Here is a 12,936-nt window from a genome sequence, read left to right as displayed (position 1 = left end):
CTTCTAGGGCAGTGAAGGATTTGACTTGATTATAACCACGGGCCTGGCAGGATACCACACAAAGGACAAACCTCTCCCTAAGGCCTCGTCTACACTAAACAGTTTTGTCGATGAAAGTCAGCTCTTGTTGACAAAACAGTGGAGGTGTATACCCTGAAATGCTCCTCCTGCTGATGTAACTCTCCTGCTATGCCAACATAATAAAACCACCTCAGCGAGAGGCATAGGGCTTATGTCGGTGTAGTTAGGGTGATGCAGTGTGTGTGTAGACACTGCATCTCTTACATCATGGCTCTGCCGAGCCGTGAAATTGACAAGAAAGCCAGCTCCCAAGCTGGGCTGCTTCCTGGTCTTTGCTCCAAGTTGGGCTGCCACCCAGGCTTCCAGCTTGGGCTGCTGCCAGGGCTCCCCACTCCGCCCTGCTGCCCCCCAAGATCCTGTCTCCCTACTCCCCTTTGGGAGCTCGGCAGCCAACCGGACTCTGTGTGTGGCTCTCCCCATCAGAAGCTCCAGGCAGCTTCTCTCGCTACTCTCAGCGTGGAGAGCAGAAGCAAGAAACAGGGGACAGCTGGGCTCCTGGTCAATCTCTCAGGTGTAGGATGGGCTCTCCCTCCCCTGCATTCACTGTCTGTATAGGAAGGTAGCAGCACAAGGGAAGAGCAATCTACACAGGCAGATACTTCCTGTGCTGAGCCCCCGTCACAGTGGTGGATGGATGTGTGGATATAGATCCAAATTCCCTATAGTTTGGGGGTGTTTGACTCCAGGGTTTAGTTCTGGCATAGGAACATAAAAATGACTCATGTGGCAGTCAATCAGATTCAACTCTGGACTTTCGTCAACTCCTGTCATTTGCTTGGGTCCTTGGTAAGCCAGGGTGAAGTTGAGGCTATTGTAAAGAAGGCTGCATCTAGGACAGAGTATGTTGTTTTGTGGGTTTAAGGTAATAAAGTAATATTCTCTCTGCTATATAAAACTTCAGAACCATAAATTCGGAATGACGAAGGTTAACTCACTTAAGAAACAAAGTCTGAGTTTTATTGTTGATTTAAAGGGCTTTGCATTTCCAGTTGAGGTTTAAAACAGCTGACATTACTAGAACACGTGCAGGTGTCTCGCAGTCAGCTGTGGCAGCCAGGTTTCTTCTGCTGTTCCTCCTAGCGCCTCTCCAGCACACAGGCCCTGATTCAATAATGGCAATCCTGTCCTGCACATGCTTGCGTCCCACTGAAGTCAAGGTGTAGGTGTAGGATGGGCTCTCCCTCCCCTGCACTCACTGTCAGTATAGGAAGGTAGCAGCACAAGGGAAGAACAATCTACGCAGGGCAGCTACTCCCTGTGCTGAGCCCCCATCACAGTGGTGGATGGATGTGTGGCTATAGATCCAAATTCCCTATAGTTTGGGGGTGTTTGACTCCAGGGTTTAGTTCTGGCCCCCCTCTACTGGTTCCACCATCATTCTCAGTCATTCACTGCCTGATTGACTAGTTACGGGACAGAGCATTGTGACTGCTCCAGTTGTCACTAGCTGTCCCCCGTAGGCCTTGTTGAACTTCAGACAGGTGGACATGGGCAGCGGGTATAATAGGCCAGGAGAGGGTAAGACTCCCCATACGCACGCAGGGGGCGCACGCAGGGGAGGAGGTGGAAAGAGGTGGGAAAGAGGTGGGGCAGGGCAGAGTGGAGATGGAAAGAGGCAGGGTGGGGGTGGAGCCTTGGGGGGAAGGGTGGAGCACGGGTGGAGCAGGGGCAGGGCGAGGCAGGGCAGGGGAGGCTTGGAGGAAGGGGTGGAGTGGGGGATGGGCCTGGGGCAGAGCCCAGGGTTGAGCAACCCCCCAGCATTTTAGAAAGTCAGCACCACTTGCAGGCGGTGAGGGCCTCGTGGAGGAGGGGGGAGGAGAGGAGGGACGTGGAGAGCAGTGGGGAGGGGGCCAAGTGGGGAGGGAGTGGGGCCTGGGGTGGAGTGGGGTGGAGTGTGAGTGGGGCCACTGGCAGAACAGGTAAGACCGGGAGCTAGCCTCCTCCAGGGAAAGCTTTGCCCACTGCCCAGACATGTGGAGTTGTGCTCAGTGTGAGGGGACTTATTGACCAAGAATGATGTGATTTGGCATTTCCTGATATGTGCCCCAGAAATGCCACTTGTGTGATATTTTGTCAGGTTCTTTTTAAAAGTAAATAAGAAATAACATTCTCTGACCATTCCCTCTCCTTAACACGGAAATCATATCTAAGTGGCTGCTATAAATATGTTGTGTAGAAATTCCTCAGCCTCAGCTGAGTCTGAATAAACAGACTAAAGATTCCTCCTTCTTTATCAACAAGAAAGTGAAACCAGTCCCAGACTAACCTGCAGTGTTGGCTTTTAGCATCTCAGCAAGTTGCAAAGTTCATGGTCTCGTACACAGTTCAGTTCTTGTGCAAGACAAGAAAAAACATTTCTGAACCATGTTTAGAACCTTAGATTAGAAATATAATAAAAGCATATGCAAAAACCTACATTAATGCAATTTGTACATCTAAATTCACAGCTATCTTCGAGACACCACTGACTTCCTGAGGAAACTACAATCCATCGGTGATCTTCCTGAAAACACCATCCTAGCCACTATGTAGAAGCCCTCTATACCAATATTCCACACAAAGATGGAATACAAGCCGTCAGGAACAGTATCCCTGATAATGTCACGGCAAACCTGGTGGCTGAACTTTGTGACTTTGGCCTCACCCATAACTATTTCACATTTGGGGAAAATGTATACCTTCAAATCAGTGGCACTGCTATGGGTACCCGCATGGCCTCACAGTATGCCAACATTTTTATGGCTGACTTAGAACAACGCTTCCTCAGCTCTTGTCCCCTAATGCCCCTACTCTACTTGTGCTACATTGATGACATCTTCATCATCTGGACCCATGGAAAAGAAGCCCTTGAGGAATTCCACCATGATTTCAACAATTTCCATCCCACCATCAACCTCAGCCTGGACCAGTCCACACAAGAGATCCACTTCCTGGACACTACAGTGCTAATAAGCGATGGTCACATAAACACCACCCTATACCGGAAACCTACTGACCGCTATTCCTACCTACATGCCTCCAGCTTTCACCCAGACCACACCACAAGATCCATTGTCTATAGCCAAGCTCTACGATACAACCGCATTTGCTCCAACCCCTCAGACAGAGACAAACACCTACAAGATCTCTATCAAGCGTTCTTACAACTACAATACCCACCTGCTGAAGTGAAGAAACAGATTGACAGAACCAGAAGAGTACCCAGAAGTCACCTACTATAGGACAGGCCCAACAAAGTAAATAACAGAACGCCACTAGCCGTCACCTTCAGCCCCCAACTGAAAGCTCTCCAACGCATCATCAAGGATCTACAACCTATCCTGAAGGATGACCCATCACTCTCACAGATCTTGGGAGACAGGCCAGTCCTTGCTTACGACAGCCCCCCAACCTGAAGCAAATACTCTCCAGCAACCACACACCACACAACAGAACCACTAACAGAGGAACCTATCCTTGCAACAAAGCCCGTTGCCAACTGTGTCCACATATCTATTCAGGGGACACCATCATAGGGCCTAATCACATCAGCCACACTATCAGAGGCTCGTTCACCTGCACATCTACCAATGTGATATATGCCATCAAGTGCCAGCAATGCCTCTCTGCCATATACATTGGCCAAACTGGACAGTCTCTACATAAAAGAATCAATGGACACAAATCAGACGTCAAGAATTATAACGTTCAAAAACCAGTCGGAGAACACTTCAATCTCTCTGGTCACTCGATTACAGACCTAAAAGTTGAAATTCTTCAACAAAAAAACCCTTCAAAAACAGACTCCAAGGAGAGACTGCTGAATTGGAATTAATTTGCAAACTGGATACAATTAACTTAGGCTTGAATAGAGACTGGGAGTGGATGGGTCATTATACAAAGTAAAACTATTTCCCCATGTTTATTTCCCGACTCCCCACCCCCACTGTTCCTCAGACGTTCTTGTCAACTGCTGGATATGGCCCACCTTGATTATCACTACAAAAGGTTTTCTTCCCCTCCCCCACTCCTGCTCTTTTGCTGGTAATAGCTCACCTTAAGTGATCACTCTGGTTACAGTGTGTATGGTAACACCCATTGTTTCATGTTCTCTATGTATATAAATCTCCCCACTGTATTTTCCACTGAATTCATCCGATGAAGTGAGCTGTAGCTCACGAAAGCTTATGTTCAAATAAATTTGTTAGTCTCTAAGGTGCCAAAAATACTCCTTTTCTTTTTGCAAATACAGACTAACACGGCTGCTACTCTGAAACCTGAATTCACAGTATTATTATTAATTATTATTATTATAGCATTATTAGAAACCTCATCATGTTCCCATTGTAATCAATGGAAGTTTTGGTTTTGGCAACAATGAAAAGCACCGAAGTGAAAATATGTACAACCATGGGATTTAGGGTGTTTGTCACCCCCTCATCCCCTGGACAAACCTGCGTCTCCATCGATTTGCAGAACCCTGTGGAGATAACACAAAAGGTAACAGCTATGTAAAAAGGAACAGCTCCTTTGTGTCATTGTAATTAGCAAATGGTTTGTCACATTGCTGAGTGTTGTGTCATTTTTTAAACAAAAGGCCCTATTGTAATGCATAGGTCCAGGGGGGACTCATTGGACCAGATTTTCAGCTGATCTACACGGCACAGCCCTAGTGAGTGCAATCAATGGAGCTATGCTCATTTGCACCAATTTATGGTCTGTCCCATTATTCCGAATCACCTGACACGAGAGAAATTAAAATCTGAGCACCTCATTATCCTCTCACTTATTTCAGTGTAAACCAGGCGTAACTCCAGTAAAGTTAATATAGCTACCCCAGTGTGAGGGGAGAATTAGGGCTTGGCTACACTTGCGAGTTAGAGCATGTTAAAGTAGCCCCGGGTGCCCTAACTCACGACGCGTTCACATTGGCAAGGCACGTTGAGTGCCCGGACTCCGCGGCTGGAGCGCTCCTGGTAATCCACCTTGAAGTGAGGCATAACGCTTGCTGAACCCTGGCTGGAGTGCCGTGGCACCAGAGTGGATGTCCTGGTCTATTAATACACTCTGATCGGCCTCCAGAAGTGTCCCACAATGCCTGTTCTAGTCACTCTGGTCATCACTTTGAACTCTATACCCTGCTCTTAGGTGACCAACCATCAGACCCGCCCTTTAAATTCTCTGGGAATTTCACAAAGCTTTCAATGAGAGTTGAGTGACTCCTTACCTTTGGAGCAGTTATGCAAACACCATGAAGGGATAATTCATTTACCTCGAGCTATGGAAAGTAAGTGTATCAACGTTGTTTGATACGTTACAAGTGCATAGCACATTATTGGTGTTTCTGGGTGTGATTTTTCTTTTGGGCAATAGCTGGTCTTCCAGAAATTGAGGGACAGAAAACAGCAGCTGGGGACAGAAGAAGGCAAAACTTCATCTGCCAGTTTATTTTTAGGGGTCAGCAACGTGTCCGTACACGGACACAAGTGTCCATGGTAAAAATGTTGAGGTCCATGGGAGCGCTCACCTTGGGAGGCTCCCCACAAGTGGCTCTCCGTCCCTGCTGTTGCTGGCGGAGGCATGGCCAGGTGGCTCTGCAGGCTGCCTCTGTCCCCCGTCCCTGAGCGCTGACTCTGCAGCTCCCAGCCTATTGGCGGTAGTGGCAGTGGCTGTGAGCCCCCAGGCCCTTTTAAATTGCCACAGGGCTCCTAGGCGCATACCCCATAGCTACCCAGAGTCAGCGAGAATGGGGTGCAGCAGCAGTGCCCGTGCCTAGCACCGCCCCGCAGAGCCCTGCCCTTTCCTGGTAGATCAGGGGGTTGGGAACATGGAGAGGGGAGAGGGCCTCTTGGCTGTGCCAAGATCCAGCCTTCCCCAATGCTCCCCCTTGGGGGCCGCTCTCCTGCGGGCTGGCCTGGGATCTCATGGCAGTGCACGGAGCTGATCTCGCAGAGGGGTCTTTCCTTACGCCTGGCCAGGCCCTGTTTGCGTTAAAATCCCCCTCCGCATTTAAATAGCACCAGCCAAATATTTCATGCGGTTCTCAGAGGTGTTGAGACTGTGTCAATCTCCACTTCCCCAGGGAGTAGCAAGGAGCTGGCTGCACCTTTGAAGAGGCACTTTGAAATTAGATGGGCTGCTCAGGTTTATCTGCATGTGAATTGCTGTGAATCAAGGCAATCAACTCGGGGCACTGTCCCTTTATGAGCTCACGAGGGGTTCATCCCCCAAACCAAGGGGAGACCCCATTGCCAAAGCCATCTGTACCCATACGCAAAGTATGCAGCTACGTAGGGCACCAGGAAATGTGGGGCATTAAATTTCCTGGTGCCCTGCGCAGCTGCGTGCTGCTCCAGCCCCTGCCCCACCTCTTCCCTGTGGCCCCCGCCCCTGCTCTGCCCTAGCTCCGCCTCTTCCCACCCCAGCCCTACCCCCACACCCCTGAGGAGTACAGCAGGGGTGGGCCTGCACTTACCGGTGGCGGGAAGTTCAGCGTCCTGGCCCCAGCCTCGCCGCCAGTGAGTGCTGGGGGGTGGTTCCCTCCAGCTCCCCAAGCCAGCCCAGTCCCCTCACAGACGCCTGGGGCCACACATACACACACCGCGGGGGGGATGGGGGGGGGCTGCGTAGGGCCCCAGAATAGCTAGGGATGGTCCTACCCATTGCACTGCCTGGTTTCCACTCCCAGGCCTTGCAGGCGGCTCTGAATCAACCCCCTGAAGATTAGAGCAAAGGCCAGTAATGTTACACGGCTGCTTCAAAACCCATTCCCATACTAGGTTACTGGGTTTTTTCAGTGTGGAAAATTGTGTGCGCTATTTTACAGATTGAATGACTTAATGACATAACCCTCCGCCAATGTCAGTCACTAAGTCAGGTAATTTTGTCAAGTGTCCGTCACGCAACATGGTGGGACTGACCCCTGTTTGTTCCTAGTACACTCAACCTTGTCTGTAGCATTGCTAATTCAAGCACTGGATCTTGCACAGCTCTGACCTCTTGTACCCACCTCTGTTCTAGTCCAGTGCCTCACACAGCACTGTCTGTCTTACTCATTCCTCCCTTTCTCTCTCTCATTTTTACTTAGAATATGCATCTTTACTGATTTTCCCATACACGCCAAAAAACAGACTCTGATCTCCTTGGCTCTCTATCCACACAATGTTATCACATATCATTAAGGAACATTGACCATGAATTGTAATGTAAAATGACATAACTGGAATAAAAAACAGAAGACAGTTAGGAATGAGTGAAAAGGAGGATAAAGGGGCCTTATAAATAGGCCTATAGCCAAGAAATTAACAGTAACTGAGTGTTAGCAATTGACTGCAACACAACCATGAGTAAGCAGAGCATTCAGTATGAACTGCATCATTAATTGGCTAAAAATTAGTCACATGTCACCAAGAAATCAGACAAAACACCACATAATGTACCAGTCTGATTTCTTGCTTGATATTATTGAGATAGTTCACTGACAAACACCCAACTCTAATGACAATGCAAGGTTTCCACTTCTGGATTCTTCTTGGTAACCAAACCAGGGTAATTCCCAGTCAGAACTTCCAGTTGAAATGACAGACAATCCCATTCAATCCTGCCCTGCAGCACTCCCTGCTGTTTTAAACCAGGATCTCAGGGAGGACAGAAGGATTTTGAGATTTCACAATTTTTGTTTTTCCTAAACTGAAGATCTCAATGTTTTCTGCAAAGGAACATTCCAAAAAATATTTCTTTTGGGGACATGCGAAACATATTGTTTCAATTTTTACTTTTTTCATTTTGTATTATAAAAATTTTGTATTTACTACAAAATGCAAAAAAATTGAAACTAAAAGTTGTTTCAAAACAAAAAAAATCAAAGACGTTTCATTCTGAAAATGTTGGTACAGGTCATTTCAACATTGTTGGAATCCGTTTTCCCCCATGTATTTCTTCCTAAACAAAGTTCAGGAAGAATTCAACCCCATTTTGTGAAACGTTTTGCTTTCAACAGAACTGTATATTCTGGTGAATATGGTTATGTCTTCATTTCTCCAACCAGCTCGCCTCTTGAGCAGAGACTGCCAATCGTAACAAATATGCTTCTGTTGTGTGTGATATAAATACTGATTATGGAATGTATGGTTTCTATAGCAGGAAAGTTATTACATGGCGTTCACAGAATGTATACTAGTTTGCCTAGCTTTGTTTGAGTCATGACAAATCTCTGTCAGGGATCAGACTGTTATCAACATACTCGTTGCACATGACCTAAGCCTGTTATGAGTTTGGGTCCCCAGAGATGAAAATTGTCTCCCTTCCCACCCTGCCCCCACTCCAGGAAGAGCTGCTTGCTGATGTGGAGCCAGTGCTGGCTCATTGCTCTGACGGGTGGCCCCTGCTCCTTGTTCTCATTTGGTAGCAGATTTGAGTTTGTGAATAGCATAGGGGCTGGACTCTTTGAGCATCCAGATCTCCTCTCCCTCGTGGGCCCTGTGCTCAGCAGCACCCTCCAGGGCTGCGGTCAGCTCCGGGCTGAAGATGTTGGATGCATGGTAGGTGCGGCTGAGGTGGCGGAACGAGGAGTCTGAGGAGCTGTCATCGTTGTGGTTATCCTCATTGTGGTCATCCTGTAACTTGCCCCGGCTCAGCTCTAAGCTGCTCCCCACTTTTGAGTCTTTTAAGACCTCCTTCATGTCCTGTATGAAGGCCATTTTGGGGCTGAAGATACAAAGCAGGAACACCAGGCCCCCGGAAACCCCACACAGAAAATAGAGGCCCACTTTCTCGGGGACACCTAAGGAGAGAAGTGCAAACACGTCAGAAGAGAATATGAATTACTCCTAAAGAGCAACAAGCATCATTCTCCTTAGCAATGAGCTACCAGTCTTGTAGCCCTACTGAGCAAGCACGAGAGCAAGTGGGAAGAAGGGATGTAAAAGAACAAGGGCCCTCAATCCTCATTCTTCATAGTATAGGGATCAGGAAGGAACCTCCCCTGTTCCCCATGATAACATATTATGGAATTAGGAGAGTGTGACATTCTATACCTTGAGGGAGTGTCCTGTAACCCCCATATTCCTCATTTTTATATAATCAGAATCTTACATATAAAACATGCCTTGTAAGGTATCAGGGGAAAGGGTATGATTTGCTGAAAGTCATTTATCTATCCATATATGTGTATCATTAATGCATATGAAGCTATGAGAATTGTGTTGTACGGTTGTCACTAAAACATGCTGTAAATTGGGGAATCAGCCAGATATTAGCTTCCCAGAGGCAACACCAAGGAAAGTAACCAACGCCCGGGCGGGGTGTGAAACAACCCATCAACAGCCATTGTCCAACAAGGCAGCTACAATTCAGTGACTTACCTGCGCGAGGCCACACCAGGGGAATTGCTCAACCTTGCCTTGGAGGCTTAGCAATTCCCACCAGACATGCTTGGACTTGAGTGTTCCCCAAGCACATGGGAGTGAGGGTATAAAGCAGAACATAGCAGGCCCATGTTGGGCCTTTCTCCTGCCCCCACCTATGTTGCAATCAACAAAGACACTGAGAAGAAAACTGAAGACTCCAACAGAGGAGACTGGCCCAGATTTAAGGGACAAATCTGTATATTAAGGACTGCAATATCCAGTGAGGTGAGAAAAACTGCTTAATCTAGATGTTGCCCAGTCTAATGGGGTTGAGAGTTTAGACTGCGTGCTTATATTTTCTTTTCTTTTGGTAACTAACTCTGACTTTTTGTCTATCACTTAATATCACTTAAAATCTATCTTTTGTAGTCAATAAATTTGTTTCACTGTTTATCTTTGCCAGTAAGTTTGTATGAATTGTGTGGCAAATCTGCTCATGTTTTGCAAAGGCTGGTGTATATCCACTTTCCATTGATGAACCAATTGGTGAACCAATTAATAAATCTGCATTGTTCTTCTTGAGCAGAGCAAGATGGTATATTTCCTGAGGTGCAAGGCTGGGAGGATTGGGCTGGTGCCTTTCCCTGTGTGATTCATGAGTGGCCCTGGGAGTATTCATGTAATATAGCTGGGAGTGGGGCTCCACATGCTGTTATGATGAGTGATCACAGTGCCTGGAGGGGCTTGCTGCTTGTCACTTGCAAGGCACTGTGAGAGACAGCCCGGGCTGGGAGAGTGTTCAGGGGGCACAGCAGTCCCACCGTCACAGGCTGCACCCTGGGGATCCCATCAAAGTGGCGCAGCAAGCAGGGTGAAATACACAGCTTGTTGTACTGCTTCGAGCAGGGGGTTGGACTAGATGACCTCCTAAGGTCCCTTCCAACCCTGATATTCTATGATTCTATGAGCAAGACTTGTACTTCATACAGTGGTGTAAAGATTTTAAGTGAGGCTTTAAGTGTGGTGGGTAAGGACAGTGAGGAGGAGGCTACTGATTTGTTATTTTCTGTTTGCTTATTTCGAGAAAGGGAAGTAGGGACAGAAAAGCAGGAACCTGACTGAAATAATGAAGCCATTGCAAAGCTGGAGCTTTTTAGACTACAGGTTGCAGAAAAGGAGAGAGAAACATGAGCGGCGAGTCTTATTCCTGGCCTGGGCCCGGCTCCGGCAATGTCTGAGGCCAGGTCTCTCCCTCGGCCCTGCCTTCCACCCTGCGTGCCCCCGCCCCGCACGTCCCCTGGGCCATTTAAAACAGCCCAGGGTCCCCACTCACCACCGGCAGCGCAGCGGAGCTGGGCAGCTTCCTGCCTGCTCGCTCCATGTTGCTGCCGCCCCCTCCCTGCAGCCCCTGCGCAGGATGGGTCTGTGTCCCGCCCCAAGCGCCCCTGCAGCCAATAGGAAGCTGCGGGGGCAGTGCCTGGGGTAGCAGCACATGGATACTCCCGACATGCTCTGCCTAGGAGCCCCAGGTAAGCGCTGCACCCCTGCTTTGGTCCCCAAACTCCCTCTAAGAGCCTGCACCCCCTCCCATCCCCAAGATCCCTCCAAGAGTCTGCACTCCTGCCCAGAGCCAGCACCCAAACTCTGTCCCAGAGCCTGCCCCCCTCACCCCCTCCTACACCCCCACCCCTTGCCCAAGCCAAGAGCCTACACCCAAGCTCCCTTCCAGAGCCTGCACCCCAGCCCTCTGCACTCCCTCCCAGAGCCTGCACCCCTCACCCACTCCTGCACCCCCAGAGCCTGCACCCAGCACCCAAACTCCATCCCAGAGCCCCTCCCCCACCCAAACTTCCTCCCAGAGCCCAACCTCTCACCTGTCTTGCACCCCAATCCCCTGCCCCAGACCAGGGCCTGCACCCCAGACCTCCTTCCTCCCACCCAAACTCCCTCCCAGAGGCTTAGGCAAGTGTGGGGTGCAGTTTGCGGTGGATGGAGTTTGGGGGGGGCGGGTTCTGAGCATCACCAAAATTTCTACAAACCTGCCACCGCTGATCAGAGACTATTGGAACTGAAAGACCTGGAGGTAAAGGAGAAGCAGGAGGAAAGAGAAACAGAGCGAAAACACCAACTGGACCTGCTAGAGAAGCAGCACCAGAACACACCGACCCCAGTGATTCCCATCACTCCAAAAATCCACAATTTGGAACAATTTATGTCCTGCATACAAGGAGACAGATAATATTGTTGAATATCTGACTACCTTTGAAAGGCTGTGTGCAGTGCATGAGATCCCTGATGCCAAGAGAATTCCTACCCTGATTGCAAAATTAACTGGTAAAGCTCTGAATGTATTCAATGAAATGCCTATTGAGGATGCTTTAGACTATTGTAAATTTAAAAACACTGTTTTGCAAAGGTTTCAGATTACCTCTGAAACACAGAGTTAAATTTAGGAATCTTGAGAGGGATACTGGTATGAGTAATGGGGAATATGTGAACAAAATGAAAGATTTGATGGGAAAGTGGGTGAGGAGCAAAGGTGTTACAAGCCTTGAGGGAATGTTGGATCTTGTTGCTCAAGAGCATTTCCTAGGCATATGTAAGACGGATGTAAAGCAGTGTCTATGGGACAAAGCTGTGAGTCTGTGGATGGAGATGGCGTCTCTAGCTGATGCCTTTGAACAGACCCAGGCATCTATTGAAAACAGCACTGACAGAGGTGTTTAAAGCTGGTGGGAAGGGAAGATCCCATTTTATCCCTATCAAGAGGGAGGGAGGCTGGGTACTCACCTCCCCAAAACCATTCCTCTAGCCCTCATCCCAAACCTCCTGTAAAAACAGAAGAGCCCATAAGATGCTATCAGTGTAATTCCACTGATCATCTGAGAAACAAATGCCCTGTGCTAGGAGGAAGCAGGCAACCAATAGCTCATGTTAGTTCTGCTGTCCTCAACACAGAGCCCCCCCACAAGCAATTGAACCCTATCGTATTGATTTTGTGAGATTAGCCTCTGCAGAACCAGAATGGAGCACGTTAAGGTTGTCAGAATTAATGGCAGGGAGTACATGGGGCAGAGGGATACAGGACCCAGATCTCTCTGGTTAAGCAGAGTGTGGTCCCAAAGGCTAGTATGTTACCTTGCCAAATGGCAGAGATTGTGGGGGTGGGCGAAAGCAGATTCCTTGTACCACTAGCTAAAATCCATGTTGTGTTGGAAGTTTTGGAAAGCATTTTGACTGTAGGGGTAATGGAACACCTCCTAGTTGACCTGCTTCTTGGTAATGATTTTTCCATGTAGCTCAGGTTAAAGTATTTGCCTGCAGCAGGAGGGAGTTTCATGCTGGGACCCCAAGGGAAAGGGTAAGGTCTCAGGAACTGCTGAGGGAATTGGATTCCTCTGCAGCAGGGGGAAGCCACATGCTTCCAGGTGTGAGAGTGGTTGAGACCAGCTTCTGCATTGCAGCTACAGGCAACACCACATTAGGAAAAGATGGGGATGTAATGGCTGCCAGGGAGAGAATTGTCCAG

General features: G+C 48.5%; 1 protein-coding gene across 2 annotated transcripts in view; it reads right to left on the bottom strand.

Annotated features, from left to right (window-relative positions):
- Nucleotides 1–6,523: 6,523 nt before the first annotated feature.
- The window catches only part of LOC140916925 (protein eva-1 homolog C), a 49,360-nt gene continuing 42,947 nt past the window's right edge, over nucleotides 6,524–12,936 (bottom strand). For both annotated transcript variants that reach the window (XM_073358824.2, XM_073358825.2), the window contains one exon: nucleotides 6,524–8,842. In XM_073358824.2, the coding sequence (XP_073214925.2) occupies nucleotides 8,457–8,842 (386 nt within the window). In that variant the 3' untranslated portion in view covers nucleotides 6,524–8,456. The remainder of the gene's footprint in view (nucleotides 8,843–12,936) is intronic.

The sequence above is a fragment of the Lepidochelys kempii genome, chromosome 9 (genome assembly GCF_965140285.1).
Source record: "Lepidochelys kempii isolate rLepKem1 chromosome 9, rLepKem1.hap1, whole genome shotgun sequence".
In the NCBI taxonomy this organism is placed as follows: domain Eukaryota; kingdom Metazoa; phylum Chordata; order Testudines; family Cheloniidae; genus Lepidochelys; species Lepidochelys kempii.
The sequence above is the reverse complement of the archived record's forward strand: the minus strand, read 5'-3'. Positions and strand labels throughout refer to the sequence as shown.